The sequence below is a fragment of the Carassius carassius genome, chromosome 14, assembly GCF_963082965.1.
Source record: "Carassius carassius chromosome 14, fCarCar2.1, whole genome shotgun sequence".
Classification (NCBI taxonomy): Eukaryota; Metazoa; Chordata; class Actinopteri; order Cypriniformes; family Cyprinidae; genus Carassius; species Carassius carassius.
In genome coordinates, this window is record NC_081768.1 from 3,454,283 (window position 1) to 3,478,681 (window position 24,399).

The 24,399-nt window shown below is 36.3% G+C and overlaps 1 protein-coding gene across 7 annotated transcripts in view; it reads left to right on the forward strand.

Moving 5' to 3' along the window:
* LOC132156737 (arginyl-tRNA--protein transferase 1-like) overlaps positions 1-24,399 on the forward strand; it is a 94,351-nt gene that overhangs the window by 34,032 nt on the left and 35,920 nt on the right. For 4 of the 7 annotated variants that reach the window (XM_059565731.1, XM_059565727.1, XM_059565733.1 and 1 more), the window contains exons 7-8: positions 4,247-4,375; positions 12,703-12,735. In XM_059565731.1, coding sequence (XP_059421714.1) covers positions 4,247-4,375; positions 12,703-12,735 — 162 coding nt within the window. Of the gene's footprint in view, positions 1-1,822; positions 1,952-4,246; positions 4,376-12,702; positions 12,736-24,399 lie in introns of all 7 variants that reach the window. The other 3 variants (XM_059565728.1, XM_059565730.1, XM_059565732.1) reach the window with 2 other exon arrangements.

The following is a 24,399-nucleotide window of genomic DNA, read 5'->3' on the forward strand; positions in this document are numbered from 1 at the left end:
TTGCCGAATGTTTTCTTAGATTTTTCTTTGACCATTAGTTTGCAGATGTATGAGTGAATATGCAGTATATTTAAGTGTGTTTCTCAGATTATACACAAATACTCTTTACTAAATGCAGCTGGATAGTTTACTTTTTTTGTCATTATTTTCTTTCATTAAGTTCTCATTAAAGTAATGGTAATTCTTTCAATTAGTTGTAAAATTGTTAACATCGCTGCAAAAATTAAAGGGATAGATCACCCAAAAATGAGAATTTGATGTTTATCTGCTTACCCCCAGCACAAGATGTTGGTGACTTTGTTTCTTCAGTAGAACACAAACAGAGATTTTTAAGTCAAACTGTTGCAGTCTTTCAGTCTTATAATGGAGGTGGATGGGAATCATGGCTAAAACATAAAAAAACCCCCAAAAAACCCATACACAAACAAAATCAAGTTAAACCCTGTGGCTCGTGACGATACATTGATGTGTAAAGACACAAAACGATCAGTCTGTGCAAGAAACTGAACAGTATTTATATAATTTTTTTTACCTCTGATTCACGCAAGGTCCTAACTGTTAAAAAATGTGACCTGACATTCAGTCAAGTATGGTGACCCATACTCAGAATTCGTGCTCTGCATTTAACCCATCCAAAGTGCACACACACAGAGCAGTGAACACACACACACACACACTGTGAACACACACCCAGAACTCTCCTGAGCACGTCCTCTCTATCTACAAACTCAATTAGGAGTGTCAATGGTCCACTCGAGAGATAGGTGGTGATAATACACTTATAAGTCTGCAATCTGCCATAAAGCAAGAAGACGCCTCATGCGCCTGCTGCTGAGGACGCGCTCAGGAGAGTTCTAACAGTTAGGACCTTGCGTGAATTGGAAGTAAAAAACGATATAAATACTGTTCAGTTTCTTGCACAGACCGATCATTTTGTGTCTTTACACATCAATGATCGTCACGAGCCGCAGGATTTAATTTGATTTTGTTTGCCTATGTTTTTTTTTCTTTTTATTGTATGTTTTAGCCATGATTCCCATTCACCTCCATTATAAGACTGACAGACCGCAACAGACCGCTCTGTTTGTGTTCTACTGAAGAAACAGTCACCTACATCTTGGATGCCCTGGGGGTAAGCAGATGAACATTTAATTAAAATTTTTGGTAAACTATCCATTTAATGCTGTTATGATTTATTATGTTTTTGACAATGTCTATTGTTGCATATATATATATATATATATATATGTGTATATATATGTGTATATGTGTACATATGTGTATATGTGTACATATGTGTGTGTATATATATATATATATATATGTGTGTGTGTGTGTGTGTATATATATATATATATATATATATATATATATATATATATATATATATATATATATATATATATATATATATATATATATATAATGTGTGTGTGTATATATATGTGTATATATATATATGTATATATGTGTGTATATAGCTAGATTATAGTAAAGAGTATTATTCTAAGTCATAATATCACAATACAAAAATAGAAAATTATATACATTTTTTTTTCTTTTTAGCCAAATTTGATTTCATATTTCTTTATTATTATTTTTAAATTAATTTATTTTTTTAACCAGACATGTTCTTGACCTGTTTTATGATATTCACCCATGTGCTATAAAAAAAAAACTGTTTCCATTCCAAATCATAAGATTTTCCACACTCACGGTTCTCCCGCAGTGGTGTACTCTTAACTTTATCTTGGCATGTTTCTTGGAAACAATCTGTCATTTTTTTCTGTTTAACCCTCTGATGCTCATCCCCATGTTGAAGGTGAGGCTAGTGTGCTCCAACCCTCCCAGTCCACAGTTCAAAGCTTCATTTGACGCCTCTTACCAAGTGTACAAACTCTACCAGATGGCCATTCACAAGGACCCGCCTGACAAACCTACTGAGAGCCAGGTCAGGGGATCCAGCGCTGAAGGGCTTCATCTTAGCTGAGCACATTTGACATGGCCACGATTCTACTTTGGTCTTCAAACCAAACAATATTTTCAGGATTTTGACTTGTGATGCATGGAAATGTGAAAGAGCATTAGGTAGAAATGAAAGCATGTTCAACTAGAAGCAAAGAATCACAGTTCAGTGACTTTAATGAGCAGTGTTTTAAACAGCAGTGAGGAGGAGGAATCCTAAAGCAAGCAGACAGGAAATGAGGAAAGGCTGAAGCAGTAAGAAATGAAAAAATGGAGGTAAGCCATGGAAACTCCATGAAACCGTAATCCTTAAAAGAGGGCGAAAGAGAAATTGAAAGGAAATGAGGAAAGCGCTCTCATCCGCACTGTGTTTCTACAGGTGTCTGTGTTAAACGAGGAGTTTGTTGCTGTTGAGATGTTTAGGCTCTTTAGCTGGTGTGTTCCTTCCACTTTCCTCTTCTCAAGCCAAACTAGGAAATGGAAATTTCAGTCAAACGTCATCTTGTAGGTAGTGCACCTTCACTGAATGTTGATTTATGATACGCTCCTGTACTTTTCATGCAGCCAACTATATTTAAAATTCTTGTTTTTATTACTATGTGGTATTTTACCACTGTTGGAGAACCCAAAAGGATGGGCAGAATAAATGGGAATGAGGTTAAATGTTTGAGAGTTTAAACTTTCGTGCCTCACATGTTTTGAACAGTAATAAGTAGGTCTAACTGATTTCCAGAAAAGTCTGAATCAGTGTTTGTCTCTCTCAAATACACAACCAATATCTCAACTAGGGTTGTGGCTGGAAATAATGTATAACATGTGTTAGCTTACATAATGAAAACATGATTTAACTAGATTAGAGAATATAGAAAGCTCTGCATGGGATGTTTTGTTGTGAGTTGGTCTGAATTAGTGTTGTACTTTAGACTTTGGCTTTTCTAAATTTCTTCTGCCCTGGGTTCATGACAGTTCCAAATTGAGTTGTTTGAAAATGTGTGTACTGTGTATACATTGAAGGATGCTATGTTATTGATGCCCTGCTGCTTATATTTTTTGCCTGAAATGTGCAGATTTTGTTAGGCTAGACATATTGAAAAATAGACCAAGCTAAGAATTTTCCTTTCCTTTTTAATTTTTTTAAAATCAGTCAAGGGACCAGTGCTTATCCCACTGCCCCAATGACACAGTGTTAGCTGTAATTCATCAGGTTCATTGACGGTCTGTATTGTTCTAAGCCATGTGATTTAAGCCTGGATCAGAGCTTCACCGCACCAGCCTCACCTTCAGCCTCCCGTTTCCCTACATTTACGCTCCAGCTCAGAGTTTAAATCAATGATACACGTTCCCTTCCATGTCTTACTCCACACAAAGACAAGTTACTCTGTCATATACTTTATCTGTATATCTTATGTGCTTCAATGTCTTTTAGGTGCATAAGAACTGTATTGTAAACAGTATAGCACAGTGTTTGGAAATCTGGAGCAAAAGAAGAAAACACTGTTTGAATTTTCCAAACTGTATGCCAGATCACATTTATGCATTATTGACTTCCAATGTTAGCTTAATTAGACTGATAGTTTATAAGATCACTAATATCAACCATTATTGGTATATATTGTGCATCCCAACAGAAGATAATCCTTCTTTAAATAGTTTGAAACCATTGTGTAATGCTAAATTAGCAACAATGTAAAGTGTAAGACCACTTGGGAATGCATTTACATTTCAGTTTTGGGTTCATATTTATTCTTAGGCTGTCTTTGTTTATAAGATACTATAATGATTCTAAGAATCTTAATGCAATCTTTATTTTTTATTTTTTTCAGAATTGATTCTTTAATCCATTATGAACCACTTTCACATGCAAAAGTGACAATGTAAACAGTCAGAATTTATATGAATAATTGTTTAGTTGCTTGCTTAAGCTTGAAATATTTATTCAGTAAAACTGTGAAATTTGTGAAGAATGTAAGTACACATTGCCTGTTCAGACCAGTGTCTGATATGGGTCACGTTTAAATGTTAATGTGAAAAGAACTTCGGTTTGCAGTGTGAATGTGAACCCAAAAACACTGCATTTGTGATAGATACAGTGCTGATGAAATCATTTAATTGCTATTTTTGTATTAACCACTCCCCTTATCCACACAGTCTTGTCCTTTTTTTTTTCTTTGTTCTCCCCATCCTCCATTGTTTATGTCCCTTTTTTGATTTCCTACTATCCTTCCGTCTTTCTTATTCAGTCGTACTTCCTCACTCTAATCATCCCTTCATCACTCTGAAGGTGAGGCTAGTGCCGGTCAGCTTTGAGGACCCGGACTTCCTGGCGTCGTATGAGCAGTCAGCAGCGCTGTATGCATGCTACCAGATGACCGTTCACGGTGACGCTCCGTACGAGTGCGGGGAGAGCGAGGTACAGACTTAAACATGTCACATTCATAAGTGCATGAAACGCTCAACCCTAATATTACAGATGTTTTACAGCATGTTTGAGGCATTTACATAACATACACGTTAGCTTTTTACTAGACCTAAACACAATCTGTGTCAGCGAAACACTGACCGAACATCTGCTCATCCTCTGCCCTGTATGTGATCATTTGTTTTTGTTTTTTTGTTCTTTGGTTAGGAACAAGCTCCTAACTTATAATTCTGAAACTTTTAATTAGCACGCAGGAGACCTGAGCAATGCCCTGGCGTCTGCCCATGCCCTATAACCCACATAGCAGTGGCAGAGAATTTTTGTATGGGCGAGCATGTAAAAGTGACATTTTTATCAAGTTTTTAAGTGCATGTTGTAGACATGGTTTTTGTTTTTACTCTGTAAGAGTGCAGTTTTCTGAATTTGTGCTTGAATCTAATCAATGCATTTTCTTACTGTAAAAATATTTTTTTTATAAAATAACAACTATATAAATTTTTTTTTTAAATGATTCAAATTAATGAAATTAAATATTAAATAAAATATATAATAGCAACCTTATATAAATCGTAATAATACTATAAATTGTATTAAAATATATAATATAATAGTGAATAAAACTAAAATGATATTTCACTCTTCCTACTTCTGAATGTAACATTTTTATTCAATGTGTTGCTTGCTATTTAGTAATTATTTGTGAAGTTTGTTAGCAATTTCTGAGTGAAAATGGTTTCAGATAAACTTTTTTTGTTAATGCATCAAGTGCACAGTTTCAGCATGGGTCTATGTGTCCTGTACTGTGCTTCTGTCTGAATGCACTGATTTTATAATGAATCTGCCAAAACTCTAGTGTTTAAATGAAGATGTTGAATATGGGTAAGAGCTAAATCAGAGGCTTGAAATTTATATAGATTCCTCAAAGAGCATTGCGCATCACAGCAGGAGCTTTATTATACGTTTGTGGTGTTGAGGGAATGAATCTAAATGTGAAATGAAGATTGTTTTTGAATGAGCAGATTTTGGCCCATATATAATCCATGTTGCACAATTCAAACTGCAGCAAGATCCCATAACATTTCATTACCAATGCAGGTTTAAACGTTTAACCCAAAACATTGTGTCTCTCTGTATTCATTTATGTCTGTTGCAGAATGAAACACTGCTGTAATAATTATATAGTACACGCAGAACGTGAGCAATTGTCTGGACTGGCCAATAATTCACCTGTGTTTTGGTAGAGAGTGAATTAGGGCTGGGTGGATCTGTTGAGATGCAAGCGGGTAAAACTCTTCTACCATGTGTTATTTCAGTCTTAGGCTGGGCCGGGCCACGCACACACGCCCTGCTTTGTGAAACACGGCCATAACTCAATTATGTGTCATAAAAGAAGCAGCATTCGCAGCCTGAGAGCTTGTGGGGAAACTTTACATTATTAAAACACTGTCGGGAGGCCAAGAGAAGGCAAAATTTGTATAAAGAGTTACATTGAAAAGAAAAAAGGTCATGAATATAGTGAAATTTACATTTAGTGATTTTGCAGATGCTTTTATCAAAGCGACTATCGATTGGGGGATACATAAAGCTATTCTTCTTAAAGAGGCAAACCGATACAGGAAGTGCTTGTAATACCAAGTCTTAGAGATTTTTCAAATAAGTAAAAGCTCGAAAAAAAGGAATAAAGCAAGGTTTTTTTTTTTTTTTTTTTTTTAATACGATGAAGACAAGTAGTTTCGAAAGAGATAAGTTTTCAGCTGTCACTTGAAAATTGTCCGGGATTCAGCATTCCGGATAGGGGTGGGAAGATCATTCCACCAGCCAGGATTTGTGAACGAGAATGTTCTGGAAAGTGGTTTTGAGCCTCTCTGTGAAGGTACCATGAGACGTTGCTCACTAGCAGATCTCAGACCTCTGGAGGGGATGTAGATTCGTAATAGTGAGTGTATGTAGGTGGGTGCTGAGCCTGTGGCTGTTCTCTTATGCAAGCATCAATGTCTTGCACTTGATGCGAGCCGCAACTGGTAGCCAGTGCAAGGAGATAACAAGAGGTGTAACTCTTTTGGGCTCTTTGAAGACCAGTCGTGCCACTGAATTCTGAATCATTTTTTTGAGTTTTGATTGTGTTTGATGGAAGTCCAGCCAAAAGAGCTTTGCAGTTGTCTAGAAATGACAAGAGCCTGGACAAGAGGTTGTGCAGCATGCTCTGTTAGAAAGGGCCTGAAATTGTGGTTTCATTTGAAATATAACTGATTTTGGGAGGTTTTTGAGTATGAAGGGAGAGTGGGTTGTAGTGTTTGGTAGAGACCAGATGTTTTTTGGAGCCTAATGACACCTAATCGAATACATTTTTAGTGCTTTGGAGCTTTTTAGTGTGTTCTAACAGCAAGAGGATTGAGCAAGTGCGAGATAAATCTAGATTTGTCTTATTTTATTCAATGAAGCTTTCAGAAGTCGGTCAGCAGATTAATAGCTTATTGATCTGTGGTTAGAGTATGTTTTGTTCATATAGTTTTTATCATTGCAGTATAGAAAATCTCATGCCATGTCGTTGTAATGCAATGCACATTAAGACCTGAAACATACCCTACTACACTAATGTTCAAGTTTGGGGACGTTTTTAAATATCTCCAAAATGCAGCTCACCAAGGCTGCATATAATTGATTTTAAAATATTTTTACAATTAAAACAAATTTAATTGAATTTTAAAATGTTATTTATTCCTGTGCCAAAAAGCTGAATTTTTAGCATCTTACTCCAGTCTTGATTCTTCAGAAATCATTTTAATACATTGATTTGCTGCTTAAGAATAATTTGTTGCTTAATATGTTTGTGAAAACTGTGAATATTTTTATTTTCAAGATTCTTTGATAGCAAGTTTAAAAGAACAGCATTTATTTGAAACTAAATTTTTGTAACTTTTAAATGTCTATACTATCACGTTTGACCAATTTAATGCATCTTTGCAGAATAAAATCAGTTTCAGTTTCTTACAAATGATGTAACCTGGACTTTTGAACAGTAGTGCATCTTAATTTAAAACCATTCACTGTCTAACTGATCAGCTCTCGTCATTGCGAAGCAGCAAATGCAATAGAACATGCTTCCCAATTCCTCAGTGTTTATAGCTTGTAAAAGGGATAGTTCACCCAAAAATGAAAATTATGTCATTAATAACTCACCCTCATGTCGTTCCAAACCAGTAAGACCTCCATTTATCTTCGGAACACAGTTTAAGATATTTTATATTTAGTCCGAGAGCTTTCAGTCCCTCCATTTAAACTGTGTGTACGGTCTACTGTCCATGTCCAGAAAGGTAAGAAAAACATCATCAAAGTAATCCATGTGACATCAGAGGGTCAGTTAGAATTTTTTTGAAGCATCGAAAATACATTTTGGTCCAAAAATAGCAAAAACTACGACTTTATTCAGCATTGTCTTCTCTTCCATGTCTGTTGTAAGACAGTTCAAAACAGCAGTTTGTGATATCCGGTTCGCGAACGAATCATTCGATGTAACCGGATCTTTTTGAACCAGTTCACCAAATCGAACTGAATCGTTTTAAACGGTTCGCGTCTCCAATAAGCATTAATCCACAAATGACTTAAGCTGTTAACTTGTTTAATGTGGCTGACACTCCCTCTGAGTTCAAACAAACCGATATCCCGGAGTAATTTTTCTCTTCACAGCAGTTCAGTCAGTGTACTGTTTGCCAGCCTGTACTGTTTGGACTGTCAGCCACATTAAAAATTTTAAAAGTTAACAGTTTAAGTCATTTGTGGATTAATGCTTATTGGAGACGCGAACATTTGGTGAACTGGTTCATAAAATTCGGTTACATCGAATGATTCGTTCGCGAACCGGATATGACAAACTGCTTTGTTTTGAACTCTCTCACAACAGACATGGAAGAGAAGACAATGCTGAATAAAGTCATAGTTTTTGCTATTTTTGGACCAAAATGTATTTTCGATGCTTCAAAAAATTCTAAGTGACCCTCTGATGTCACATGGATTACTTTGATGATGTTTTTCTTACCTTTCTGGACATGGACAGTAGACCGTACACACAGCTTCAATGGAGGGACTGAGAGCTCTCGGACTAAATCTAAAATATCTTAAACTGTGTTCCAAAAATAAACGGAGGTCTTACGGGTTTGGAACAACATGAGGGTAAGTTATTAATGACATAATTTTGCAAATTGGGTGAACTAACCCTTTAAGTGAAGAACACGTCTGATGTAATGGCACAGGCGTCAGAAGGGAACTCTAGCACCCCTTTGAGACCTCAAAGTTTTTTGGCGCAACAGTATTTGTGTTGACCATGCATTTACGTTTGCGTACTTGTCTAGAATCTGTTTCTGGTCCCAATCATTCACTCTCTGTTAGGACAGCGCATTAGTAGACAGACGCTGAGGTGTACAGGATGTGGACCTACTTGACATTCTCAGTAACCTGAGAGAGGCCTCTGTCCCCCTTAGGCCTGGAAACTGGCCCGGCTCTGCCAACAGCAAATTAATTAATCCTCATGCTCGTAAAATGTGGGAATTAATAAATAATAAGTCTTCAGAGCCGACTGTCTCCTGCCAGATTCTTTACTGGTTCGGTAACAGTGGTCTATTTATAGTGAGGAAGGTGTGCGTATGTTTGCATTAGCATTCCACTCCGATGTGAGAAATTAGTCTATATGTATAAAGTGTGGTGGGGGTTTTCTAAAAGTTGCTTGTGTCTTACCACATTCCCTCATTCCTGTTTTTTTTATTGTCCTCCTTTTATTCGCTACCTCCTTATACCTCAGATTTCAGCTGCATTTATATTTATTAGCAGTGTTGAAAATAGTTGCTGCATGATATTTTTGTCAAAACCGTGATACATTTTGTTTTTCAGGATTTTTTTGATGAATAGAAATGAAAAAAAAAATGCATTTGTTTGAAATCTTTTGTGACATTATAAACGGACTCTTTTCAACAATTTAATGAATTTACTGAATAAATGTGTTAATTTATTTGATAAAGCTTACAGACTCCAAACTTTTGAATGCTATCTTGATAATTCAATAAATCAAAGCATTGAAGATTAAAGTAAATTATGGAGCTTGTGGGCTGGTTATGCAGTAACCCATTTCCCTCAAAATCTCAGTGGAAATGAATGACTTCTGGTCATTGTGTTGCTTGAAATCAGTGTAAACAGCTCTTTATTGTGGATGTAAGATTGTAATTGGGACAAACACACAGAGGGAGATGTAGTGAGGAGTGACTGAGGTCCTACACATGTGGCATGGACTTTCAGCACAACAAATCCTGTTAAAACTGTATTTCCTCCTCCTAATGACAAATTTACTAATTATACAGAGTAGCACTGGAGAGAAGAGGAGGCACACAAATCGATTCATACGCGTTTATTCTCACCAGCAGGTTTTACATAGACTAATGACCGTCTTGTAAGCTCAGACTTTCTATATTAAGTGTTAATATATGTATTTGCTGTTAAATGATGCAGGACATTTTCCAAAATGAGCTGTTTCTTTTCTTAAAACTCTTTCACTTGAATCTATTTTTCAGTGTAGGAGAACATTAAGTTAAATGAAGAATGGTGCTACATTAGGTTGATCTAAACAGTAGATTTCATGGCTCTTTTAAGGGCCGTTCACTACGTTCTGCCTAATTTCAAATTAGCAGAGCTTTAAATCCCTGCTGAGCCATTTCACTTCCCACTTTTGGTCAGAGTTCACCTTTTTGCTCTCACGAAAGGCCATTGTGGAGCGTTTCAGGACAACACATTTGAAGAAGGGCTACAGGGACAGTGAAGCTGATGAAAGAAACACGAATGCTTGTGTTGAACATTTGTCATGTAGGATGTGAGTAGTTGACAAATAGATATTGGGGTGGTGTTGGCGCAGTGGATAAGACACATGCCTTTGGTGTGAGAGACCCGGGTTCGAATCCACTGTGAAACACCAATGTGTCCCTGAGTAAGACACTTAACCCCTAGTTGCCCCAGAGGTGTGCGACCTCTGACATATATAGCAATTGTAAGTCGCTTTGGATAAAAGCGTCAGCTAAATGAATTAATGTAAATGTAAATGTAGATATTCAAGGTGGAATAGATTGAATAGTGAAAAGTTGGAGGGGAAAGGTGGAGAAATGACAGGGCTTGGTGATGTCAGAAACGTGGTTTGGAGAGACATTTGGATTATTTTGTTTTGTTTGTTTTTACTTATAAAAACTTGCTCCTTTTATTAGTTCTTTTTTTCTTTTGATTGTTTTCCTTATTTCTTTTTTCTTTACATTTTTTCTTCTCATTTTAATTGTTCCAGTTGTATTTATTTTGTACCTTTCAATATTCTTTTCCCCCTCTTTTCTATTCCAATGTTTTTCCTTTTCTTTTTTTATTATTTTTTACTAATTTATTTTTTCCATTTAAATATTTTTGTTCCTTTTTATTTTTCCTTTTCCATTAATTCAATTTTTTTTATTTACTGTCTTTTCTTTTTCATTTCAGTTATCTTCTCTCTTTTTTTGTGCATGAAAATGGAAATCCATCTTAATTCTGTCCAAGTCTAAGTTAGTAACCAGGCTGGGTCACAGCTGCCAGGCTCCAGGAGATCAGCAAGAAGACTAATGGAAATATGCATGGCAGAATTGCTCTCTCTCATAGAGCCGTTACCCACAAACCCCCCTGTTGAGTGCCTGGCAGAACAGGAGAGAGTCTTTGCCAGCTTTTACCCCCTGAGCGACCCACCGCATCCCTCTCCCATATCCCATCTTTCTCAGCTCCTCTTTCCCAACAATTCGTTTCTCTTTCACAACCGCCGAGGTAAACAAATTGAGCCTTATTGCAAAAGACTCAGCTGTTGATATAAGCCATACAGTTTTGAGTAAATAACAGAAACAGTTCTCTGAAAACTGTAAATGTTTAAGAACTTTTAACGGAACCAAATACCATAAATGGCTCAGTTGTAGTATATTTAGGACTATTCTTGATTCCCAACCCACATTAGTTCTCTAAACATCAGAGATGCAGAATTCACCATATGGAGTTTGTAACTGCTGACTAATTCTCTCCAACCCTCTCGCTGTCCAAAAAGCGAAGCTACTTACGCTTGTTTTGCAGCGTTTTAAACCACAGGAGCCTGGTTTTGTCAGATCACAAGCAGACTCGCTTTTTGTGTGTCTGTATATTAAAGATGGAGGGCATGAAATACGCATTTGTTACTTGGAACCAAATGTCACTGAAGATCTGGGATCTGCAGCTTCATTTTAAGGTTTCTTTAAGTCTAATGGATTCAGTGTGGATGAATTGTCATTTGGTTTGCATAAACTGCCCTTCTCTTTCTCTCTGATTGGTTTATGATGTTTCATCATTACAGCAGAGTATGTTAGTATCACAGGCCTGTTAGATCAGCATGGACATCCAGCTAAAACAGCCAACACACATATACTACCGAAGTAGTGCCAATGATCATGGACTGGCTTGTTCTATGCATTTCTGAATTTTCTATGTTTGCATTTTTGGATGAAAATCTTTGATATGATCATTTTCATTTATTTTTATAATGTAGATAGACATGATACGAATTTGATGCATTAGGGTTTTTGTTACATTGATGGGGCACTGGACGTCATTAATTTTCAGTAGTCATTTGCGATATCCTGTTCATGGCTGTCAAACATGTTTTGTGTCCTAACATGCCTTATCTTTGATCTAAACAGTGAAACACGCTACCCAAATCACCTGTCAGTCTTTAATGAACAAATCAAGCCCATCATATCTCAGAAAAAAGGCTTTAGCAGACATATTTATTTAAACTCCTTGAATAAACATCTCGCCTTTTCTCTTTCTTCACAATGCTAGCCAGTTACTGCAAAACTAACTAATGACCAAACAGCTCCTTGTGAAATTAAGTAAACTATATTAAATGTCTTGCATTACTGTGATTACAAAAGTTACAATTGTGTGTGTTGTTAAAGAGCAAAGGTTATTCAGAATTGAAAACATTTGAAGATTTAAAGCATTGATCAGCATGTTTGAGCATCACGACCAGCCTGCAGACATGCTGCCATTAATCTTTTCTCATTGATCTGTGTGTATGATTGTGTGTAGGTATTATAGAAGCAGTTAAGCATTAGTTGTCTAATTAGTTGCAGTATTTGTTAGCAACAGCCGCAGGAGAGAAGTTTGATTAAAATTACTCAAAAGGCCATGTCAAATGTGCTCCGCTGTATTCCTGAGACTGCCCACCAACTCTATCTTTTGTGTTTTGTTATATGTACATGAATGTAAAATAACACATTTCTTCTCTACACTTTTCCCCCTCACAGTTCAAGAGGTTCCTTTGTGACTCTCCTTTAGAGGTAAGTTTTTATATATATATATATATATATATATACTTCAAACGTATGATTTGATTTTATCTCTTTCTCAAGTCTTTGCCAATTCAGAGGATTTCCTTTTGAAATTGCACTGGTCCAGTGTAGTCTCAATAGTCTCAATGCAGATGATTCAATCTTTTTCATCAGTAGTTCCATACGGTTCATAATCTTACATTTCTTCTGGTTCTACTGAAGAACTCTAAGTACACATATAGTTTCCATTGGCAGTCATTCTAATTACTTTGAACAGATTTTGCACAGAACCCTTTTTATACAAAATTGTATGTTTGATTTTAAAGGAGAATATGACTCGGAGATTCTTGACAGGCTTTGTGAGAGACTTTCATATATTTATATAAAACCTTAAAGCAGTGGTTCCCAACCTTTTTCAGCTTGCGGCCCACACAACCAAACACGTATGTTTGCGCGGCCCACTTCAAAAAAAATTAACTGACCCCGCTATTGTTGGGTTAATAACTAAGTACTCATAAGCTAGATTGTTAACTTTATTTATTGAATGAACTAGGGCTGTGCGATATGGAAAAAAAAAAAAAACTATCGCGATTTCTTTGATAAATTTTGCGATTGTGACACACACTGATATGCTTTTACAGTCATAAATGCATTCAGGATTAATTTGAAACATATTTCCAAAAGAAAACCAATTAGAGCTTTATCAGAAAGTTGTAAGGTCTCTAGAACAGACATAAGTCAAAATTATCACTATAGTAAAGATGTAACAAAATGTATAGACCTATGACAAAAAAAAAATGAATCCCGTGTCCAGGGACTTTTTTTTTTCTTTTTTGCCATGCATTGTTCATAGAGCTCATTAATTGTAGCGGTGCCTCAGGTGTTTGCAGTGTGTATACAGTATGTGTATGCGATCAGTAGTGAGAGCGCATAAATATAACGCGAAAGCACATTAAAATAATGCACGAGTGCGAATCTCTCTGTTCGCACGCAGATTTCCTTCGCGCTGTCACAAAACGTAATTGCTCAGATACACACTGCTCTGCGCGGAGAGAGTGTGCGCACTTAAAACATGTCTCCTCTCACTTAAACTGCGTCCTGTGCACTCACAACTCCCTCTATGCTCATGTGTTAGATATTAATTATTTTCGCACGTTTTTATTTCTAGCCTTTTACCGCGTGCAGTGTGACACTCTGATCCGTTAACATAGGCTCGGAAAAAAAGGCGCATCACATTGTGTGAACCTGGAGTTAGGCATATATCCAGTCTGTTCTGTTCTCGCGCTAGCCGCAATGCATTCTGATTGGATCGGATAGCATACTACGGGAGGTCAGGGTCGCGGAAAATCGTGCTATAAAGCGATTTAGAAATCGTGCACGCTCAAATTGTGATTTTATGACTATTTCGATTAATCACACAACCCTAGAATGGACTGGAAATTAACAGAAAATAACTCGGACTGGCACCGCTCAGCAAAACGGGAAATCCAGATCCAGGCAGAGCTCGGCAGCGGGTAGATAGTCACCGGAGCAAGCAGTCAGGAGGAAACACAACAGCCATTTATGCATGTTTGAATTTGTTGTTCTGTAGCATATGCAGCAAAAATATCTAGGATAATTTGGTGGTTTATTCTTAAACCAATCAGCGAGCTCAAATAGTGGAAGCATAGTAACAGTTTAATATTTCTTTTTTTGTTATTTAATTATATATATATATGAAATGATGTTATGTTATGACTTAGACATTTTTACATATATTAACAATATTATTTATTTTAATAGTAATTGGCGGCCCACCTGCAATACCACCACGACCCACTAGGGGGCCGCGGGCCACAGGTTGAAAACCACTGCCTTAAAGTAATGGCACATTAGAGTAGCTGTGTTAAATTTGTGACAAACAACATGTGGAAATGGGTAGCAGTGTATTCCTGGGTTGTTTGTTTGTCATGAAACAATGGAAAAAGTTTAATGTGTCGTACAGACCAACCACATTTCTATACAGCATAGCATGGCCACACACACAGGACAAAAACAAAGAGTTGACTGTGATGTGAAATTGTCCCTGACAGATGATCGTGTCTCTGTCATGTCCAGGTGCTATCATTAAATGATGTTCTTGTTGTGCTTCTTTATTATTGAGAAGCAGACGAGGACATTCAAATGTTTGGGATGTTGAAATGCGTTTGAATGGAGGAGGTCAAACATCTTAGTTGCCTTTCCATTCAAAAAAAGTACTTCCTGAATTAAGGAAGAGTACTGTGGCATTGTACAGATATGCTTTGATTGTGTGTGTGTGTGTGTGTGTGTGTGTGTTTGTGTGTGAATGTGTGTATAACATTTTAAGATTAAAAAATTAATCTTAGTATTACCATGGCATATGTTAAAACTTGCACTCTTAAAAAGTTGTGGTGCTACATAAAAACCTTGTAAGGGTCAAAATTATCGATTTTTGTTTGATGCCAAAAATCATTAGGATATTAAGTAAAGAACATGTTCCATGGAGATATTTTGTACATTTCCTATCATAAATATATCAAAACTTAATTTTTGGTTAGTAACATGCATTGTTGGACTTCATTTGGACAACTTTAAAGGTGATTTTCTCAATATTTAGATTTTTTTTTTTGTACCCTCAGATTCCAGATTTTCAAATAGTTGTATCTCGGCCAAATATTGTTCCATCCTAATAAACCATACATCAATTGAAAGCTTATTTATTCAGCTTTCAGATGATGTTTAAATCTCAATTTCGAAACATGTGCACCCTGCCTCCCCCTTCGTGCTAATAAAGATTGTTAACATTTATAGGAAGCATGCTTTTATCACCTTGTCAAGGCCGTTTTTTTTTCTTTTTCAGGCTGCATTTATTTGATCAAAAATACAGTATAGTTATTAGAATTTAAAAGAAATGTGATCTATTGTAATATATTTTAAAATGTAATTTATTCCTGTGATCAAATCAGAAGTTTCAGCATCATTCCTCCAGTCTTCAGTGTCACGTGATCCTTCAGAAATCATTCTAATATGCTGATTTGCTGCTTCAGAAACACTTTTTATTATTATCAGTGTTAAAATCGTTGTGCTGCTTCACATTTTGTGAAATCCGTGACGTTTTTTTTGTTTTTTTTTCAGGATTCTTTGATGAATAGAAAATTCTAAAGACCAACTTTTATTTTAAATACATTTTTTATATTTTATATAATACATATGTGACCCTGGAGCATAAAACCAGTCTTAAGTCGCTGGGGTTTATCTGTAGCAATAGCCAAAAAAAGTTATAATTATAGAAAAAAACTATAGATGCCTAAAATCATTAGGATATCAAGTAAAGATCATGTTCCATGAAGATATTTTGTGAATTTCATATCGTAAATATATAAAAACTAAATTTTTGATCGATAATGTACATTGCTAAGAATTTAATGTGGACAACTTTAAAGGTGATTGACTTTCTCAATATTTATATTTTTTTGGACCCTCAGATTTTTAAATAGTTGTATCTCAGCCAAATATTGTCCTATCCTAACAAACCATACATCAATGGAAAGCTTATTTATATAGCTTTCAGTTTAAATATGCAGTTCATATGCAATTAGGCTTAAATTAGATTATTTGATTAGTACTAAAATATATAAAGGTAATACTATATGAAGAAGAACACTTTTTTTTTTTCATGCACAGATAAACTAGGATCCTGCGTGCAGAAATCTTAAAGGGGCAATTGACATCAGGTGCAGAGCCATGTGCGCTTGTGGCGTATCCGCTCACTTAAAGATGCGTGAACAATAACACTATTTGAACTTCGCCTGCAAAGTCAAAAGTAAACGAACGTAATTGTGGATTTGCCATTAGCGTGTATTAGACTCCTTCACCTGGTTATGTTTATCTAGGTGTGTGTGTGTTTGTTTGTTCACGTGTGTGTGACATGGCGTGCGTGGCAGCATGTTTTGCGTCACCGAGATGCTGATGCATGCCTGTGTTGCATTTGTATGTCTGTTTCTGCTTGGCTTTTTATAAATGTCTTTTTATTGACCTGAAATGTCTGTCCTAAGGGCAAATGCTCGTTAACAGTGGTTTTGTGTAATTAGTCGTCAAGGTTTTATAGACCTCAAACCCTGCCTTTGCCCCATACTCCTGTTTTTTCTACATGCATGTACACACATACTCGGTGTACACTATTGTTTTCCTTTATTTTTAATTCCAGTGACTGTTTTGACAAGCAATAGCAATTAGCCTTCAACTGTCTGTGTCTCTGCCACATAGCCTCACGCATAATGAAATCATTAGCGCATTAATAAACACTTCCCCATAATGTAATCAGAGCTCCACATGCCTGCATGTATCCAGGATAGGCATTGCATCTGTGTCTCAGAGGGAACCGTGAGGGCCGACTCTGAGGAGAAATGGCAGCCGTAATCGAGCGCTGCTGTTTCCACGTGGGGTTAAATGAGCCGTCGCTGAACGCTGCGTCTAATGAGCGCTGTGTGTGCCTGTGTGACTCGAATAACATTTGAGTCCTGCAGCGCTCCCAGTGCCTCTCCAGGGCTGTGTTTGAGGTGTATTTCTTTGACATTCAATGCTCTGTGGGAATAATCACTAATGGGGGATTTTAGTTTCTATTGTACTATACTCAAGTCAGTTTTATTTGTATTTGTATTATCGGTTTTATTGATTTTTATTAATCAAAATAAAAATAACTATGCAATAAAGCAATACAGAAAAATATATAAAGTTAAGTTTTACACAGATTAAAGTGCAAAAGAACTATGAAGACCAATAGGTATTGCTTTACAATAAATCTCATTAGTTAACCTTAGTTAATGCATAAACATTCGCAAAGAGCAGTAGTTACTCTTAGTTCATGTTAGCTCATTAAATGACACAGTAGCAACTTTCGATTTTAACAATGTGTTATATATTGGAATAGCTAAGATTAATGAATGTTCAGAAGAATTTTTCATTGGTAGTTTATGTTAACTAATGAATTAACTAATGAAACCCTAATGTAAAGTGTGAACGAACAATAAAGAATCAAAACACTTTCAAACAATATCTAGGGTATGTTGTAGTCCAGATTAAAATGTAAAAAAAAAATAGTTTGAAAATAATAGCCTATTAAGTCTAAATATTTAAGTATTTGGTGCTGTGATGAACAACACATCAAATCCACAAATCGTAATGGCTGTTTAAATTTGTTTAAAAAAGTAGTGCAGCTGCTTTATTTATGGGGTTTCCAGGGTAAGGGCTGCATTCTCTGCAGTTTAGCGCCATCTGCGGTCTGAGAGTGAATGTGTTTTCAGTCTCTCAGTGTTCCCCATGTGCTTCAAATGTGTGCTGGTTTACATCAGGGCGCACACGTGTCTTTCAAGCAGCATACAGAATGTGGATTGTTGGATGGTTTCCTGCATTTGTTAACCTCTCTTATTCTTTCTACGACATAGAAGAGCCACTGTATTGTTAATAAAATAGGAATGTTAACAACCCCATGCACCTGACAAACAGCCTGCTGCCATCCCCTCTGCCGACTGCAAACGGATGCTTCACACGCCACTACACGCTAGAGAAAGCCGGACAAACAAAGAGCGACACAGGGCACCATATGCTTGTGATTTGGGCCCCTGCCTGTATTGTTGGCTTCATTTGTGTGTTTAGCTTGTCTTCACAGTGGCACAGACACAGTTATTAGGCTGTCCAGCGAGGTGATTCCAGGGTCAAGGTGACGCCATTTCCCGCACTTAGGTCATGGCTACGTAAACATACTTGAGACTTTTACCGTGAAATACTTCTGCGTGGGCTTCCTTTCGTTAAAACAGAATGAAAACACAATCTAGAACATACCATCAGATCATTATGGATGAAAGATGGTGCCTAGAGCTAAACGCTCTTTTAGCGGCTCTGCGCTGCCGGAGGGTAAGTTAGCATGACAGCTGTTGGATTCGAGTCCGGTCTGGTTCTGACAGAAACGGGGCCCGGCACATGTGGTGCCAAAAGGCAGTTTGAGAAGGGGTTTCTCCATTTCACCGCAAGCCCTTAATCATCGCCGCTAGCCGTGCTATGAAAGCACCTTCATCTTGAGCGGCTGTGTGTACTTAATACTGACAGCTAGTTCAAACCGCCAGCCCGATGGACAAGCACTCTGAATGGAAATAAATAACCTATACATTTGGAATGTGCTCCTCCTGCGGGAAACAAGGGGTTTACTGTAACACCTCTCTAGGGATGTTGTGAACCGAGCAAAGTTTATACTTTGAAGGATGCTAGGTTTTCCAGGACTGAACTTATTTACAGTACAAAACTATTTCATCAACTGAAATCTACTATACCCATATAATGTACTGTTAACTATAATAATAAAAGAGATTAAAATCGATTAAAAGAGATGCATGATAAATTAATTACAAGTGTTCATCACAAGTGTCTTTTCTACTAAAAAAGTACAAATCTTACAACTTAAAATAGTAGTTTTCTATTTGAATATACTTTCAAAAAAATAATTTATTCCTGTGATGCAAAGCTGAATTTTCAGCATCATTCCTCCAGCCTTCAGGGTCACATGTAACATCCAGTCTATCACATGATCATTTAGAAATCATTCTAATATTCTGATTTATTTTGAGTGTTGGAAACAGTTCTGCTGTCTAATATATTTGATGAATAAAAGGTTAAAAGAACTGCATTTATTCAAAATAAAAAAGAAATTCTAATAATATATATTCTAATAATATATTTTCTTTACTATCACTTTTTATCAATTTAACACATCCTTGCTGAATAAAAGTATTGATTTTATTTTAAAAATAGAAAGAAAAAAAAATTACTGACCCCAAATTACTGACCAGTAGTGTATATTGTTATTACAAAATATTTATATTTTAAAAACATAGCTTCTTTTTTTTATTTTTTTTATTTTTTTATTCATCAAAGTATCCTAAAAAGGCAGAACTGTTTCCAACTTTGATAATGAATCATCATATTAGAATGATTTCTAAAGGATCATGTGATACTAATCCTAAAAATTCAGCTTTGCATCACAGAAATAAATGATAATTTAAAGTATAATAAATTTAAAAACAATTATTTTAAATTGTAATAATATATCACAATATTACTTTTTTTCTGTTTTTTTTTTTATCAAATAAATGCAGGCTTGATGAGCAGAAGAAACTTCTTTTTAAAAACATTAAAAATAGTAATGTTTCCAAACTTTTGGTCTGTACTGTTTTATTAGGGGTGGCACGGTTCAACTTTTTCACGGTTCGGTTTGTTTCACGGTTTTAGAGTCACGATTTCGGTACAGTTCGGTATGTGCTATTTTTATGGAAAAACTATACTTTCTATTAAAAATACAAAAATAAGAATATTCTATCCAACTGCAAGCAACAGCACAAATAAATACAATAGAGTAAAGCTACTTTTTTAGGTAAGTCTAGCAGTAGTTTTTAGGTACATAAATTGAATCATATGTAAAACAGCACTGCATATTGGACTGTATAAATTAAAGATTATTTTTTATTAAAGTTATAAAAGCTTTTTAATCAAGAGCAGTGAGTGGTTTCTTTGTTGTTGCTGTTCGATTAATATAAAGACTGTCACTTTGAGAGAATGCACTGATCCAGTAGGCCTTAGTTCAGCCGGCTATGTCTGCTGTAGGATACTTACCAAGATGGGCATTTTGACTGACAATTTTTCATCTGAATTTGTCCATTTAAACACAATACTTCAGAGAGAGCTTAATATTTGCGTGCGTTCTGAGGCGTGGGTTTGCGCGCTTCGGATGAGCGCACGCACAAATCTTCTCACTGCGCGCGCGAGCTTGCGTACTTTGTCTCTTAAACTGGCGAAGCTTAAATGAGTTTAGTTTAAACACATATTAACGTGTGCTATTCAGGTCTCATTTGTGAGCGCGCACTATCACCACCTGGGTGATGACAGAATAAATGACTGCTAATATTCCAGCATAAGGCATTTGCATTGAACAAGAGTCAATGTATTGTCCAAGGTTTTTTTTTTTTTTTTTTTCATCGCTGTTGTTGTAATGTCTGGGAAGCCAGAATGTGCATTCCATCAACAAACATATATTAGCTGAACCCTATTTGTTTTAAATGCTATTTATAACAAACCATATTAAGGTGCTTTGTCAGATTTTAGTTGAACCACGGTCCCAGCGCGTGCCGAACCGTGTGTGAAGAACCGAACAGTTTAGTTTTTTTCAGCGAACCGTGCCATCCCTTATATATATATATTTGCAATATACTGATATATTCAAATCAAGTTAAGTTATATAGCTCTTTGCTCAAGATATATTGATTTGAATCAGCTTCACGAAAATCCATGTTTCAAAATATGTAGACGTATATAGAAAGTGAAAAATAGAAACATGAATGCAAAGCACTTTTGTGACACAAAAATAGTGCAATAAACTTTAATTAAACAACATCAGATGCAACTTAAAACCCTTAAAAATGAACATAACCGATAACAATAAATATAGGTATTTAAACAAAATGTTAAATGTATAGTGTCATTCATTGAATTGTGGGAATGTTAGTTTATGGTTTTTCTCTGTAAAGTATACAATGACTGTTAATTTTACCTACAAAATCTGTGTATTTAACAGTATTCCAATTTAAAATCTATAAAATGTCTATATCCACCTTATCTGCAATGCAAAATCAATCTTTTTTCTGTGAATGTACAAGACTTCCAACGAATTTAAAAATCTGATAAGAAAAAACACTTTGCAATATGCAGCATAACAAAATGTTTTTACATCAAAGAATGACACAGGAAGTCTTGCACATTCAATTTAAAAATGGCCCCACACGTTTTTACGTTAACCCTTTTTTCGCCACTGTTTTTTCTTAAAAAAGTTGACAGCCACCGCCAGCATTTTTTTGTTTAAGGACAACAACAACAAAAAAAGACTTGTAGGGACTACAACGAGCTTTTTCACAGGTTTGCGACATCACTAAAAACCTAATCCTGCATAGCTAGACCTTCAGACTGAAAGTCTGGGATTCATGGCAGCTTTTATTGGCCAAGGCCCGCTTATGAAGCCGACGTGTCTAACAACCAATCACAGTTCATTTCGTTCATCGTCATGTTTCGAGGCGTGGAAATGTCGCCACAATAACAGACCAGTGTGAAAAACTCTTGGACATATTTTAAAGATTCTATGCCGCAAACTTTAAATATTTCACATACTTTTGAAAATCCAGCGTTTAGTTGATCCTGATAAGTGCTCGTCATCACAGTTGTAAACACAGTGTCTTTCTTCTTTCGTGAAGGGATTTGGCGTCATGGTATCTTAGTTTCTAGGTGGAACATTAAAGAACACGGCACACACGTCTCTGGGAAATCCTGTAGAATTCAACCAATTCAGTGATGACTTTGTTACTCCTGAAATGTTTCCACTTTTATGTCCCATATACATCAGACATTTAGCCAACTGTCCATGGGTGTGACGTCTGAGTCCGAGACTACTATAAACCTGCACCCGGGAATATGCAGCTACCCATAATGGTAAGGGTGGCATGACCTTTCTGGGCAGTGTGCACTAGGCAGTGAGGAAATCACAACATAGTGGTCCAGCAAACCAATCTGAGCCCAAGGGAGGGAGGGGCTTAATAGATTCAGGAACACAACAGACCATTTTGACCAGAACAGAAACAGTGTAGAATAAAGGTAAAATATGTATTTTTTAAAAACCAAGCATGAACACATTACATTGCACCCCATAAACACAAACAAGCCTTAAAAAAAAGCTGATCAACCTCCCCTTTAATACTTTCACAAAATGCGTAATATCACCTCCTGGCTCAACAATTTTTATTTTTTTTTACCATATATTAGGGTCCTTACCGTTAACTAATTAACAGGTTTTTACTGTCTTTTACCATTAACATTACAAACAGATTTTACTGTGAAGGTTTGAACATTGTGAGTGGCGTTTGTGATGTTTCTGTGATGGTTTTAATTTGGAGGTGAGTGACCGTGGCACGGCAGGGTCTAAGCCTCTCATTCTGATCGGATTGGTCGAGTCGCTCCCCTGGTGTTGTGATAATGAGCCGGCTTCCTGCAGGGCTAACTGGACCCAGATGGGCCGAAGGGGTTGCGGAGAGATCCCGTTACGGCTATGGCTGTGTAGTCCCCCTCCCGCCGGGAAGTTTGAAGTCTCGCTGCTGGACTAGGGTGAATAAAGCGCCCTCCTCGATAAACAACTTTATTGGAAAATGCCAGCGTGAAGGTTTGAGTGGGAAATACGGTCTTGGGCAGGTAACGGTTTGCGGTGTTACAGCCGTCCAAAACAGGAGTCATATATTCATACACGAGTGCATTCATGTCACATGAAGGAATGTGGGCTTTTATCTTCAGACACAACAGTAGTTGTTGTTTTTTTGTGATTTGACTCTCTGATTTACACACATGTTCACACAGAGGGTAAAAACAGCCCCTCTGTCCCTCCTACACAGGCTTTCATTGTGGAGATTGATTTTGTTCATGCAGGATTTTTGTTAAATCGCCTCTCATAGATTGTTTGTGCCTGGCATGGACTTTCACTCCACCAACACACACACACACACACACACACACACACACACACACACACCTCTGCTCTCAGCCCACATGTGGGAACTATTTGCAAGCTACTGTATACCCTGTGTTCCTTTGCAAGCACAGACTTTCAATTTGTTTTAGCATTGATTGACTCGTTTTAACACCGGTTCGCACACAGGAACATATTTCAAAACTTTTTCAATCATTTTAATTGATTTGCTTAATAATATTGTAAATCCAATCAAATCCTGATGCATCAAGTGTTTTTCCAGTTGAATATTCTGTTTCTCATTATGGATAAAATTGGGATGTTTCATGATGACTAAAAACTGCTCCCTTTCTAATATGCACTTTATTTGCCATTTACTTTCTATATTACACCTAAGTCAAACCATTATGGTAAACATTTGCACAATTCACCAGTGTTTGTTTTTGGAGCAGCGATTACGTTCCCAGCTTCAAAGTTTGAGTTGTCCAAATGATATATTCAATATTAAACTTGTTCATTGGTTGTTAATTGAACAACAGTTCAAGGATGTGAGTAATTTAATTCTGCAAGCATTAAACTAACCAAAATGGACCGTATAGACATTTTATAATGTAACACAAGTTTCCTAATTCAAATAAGTGCTGCTTTTTTAATTTCTATTTATAAAAGAATCATGAAAAAAAATGTATCACTGTTTCCAGAAAAACAAGCAGCACGACCGTTTTCAATATCGATAATAATCATAAATGTTTCTTGAGCCACAAATTATCTTATTAGAATGATTTCTGAAGGATCACGTGACACTGAAGACTGGAGTAATGATGCTGACAATTCAGCTTTGATCACAGGAATAAATGACATTTTAAAATATATAAAAATATTAAACCATTATTTTAAATGATAATAGTCTTTCACATTTTTTTCTGAATAAATATTTTTCTTCTTCTTCGTGTTTCCATATCTTGTGAGTAATGTATGCTTGAATCTGACCAGCAGACTTTCCTGCTGCTCATGTTCAGTCCCCAATAAATTCATTTCACTCTCATCCAATAAAAAGAGGCAAAAGCTTACAAATAAATACATTGTATAATAAATACAGAGTTCCAGCATGAAACTCAAGATGG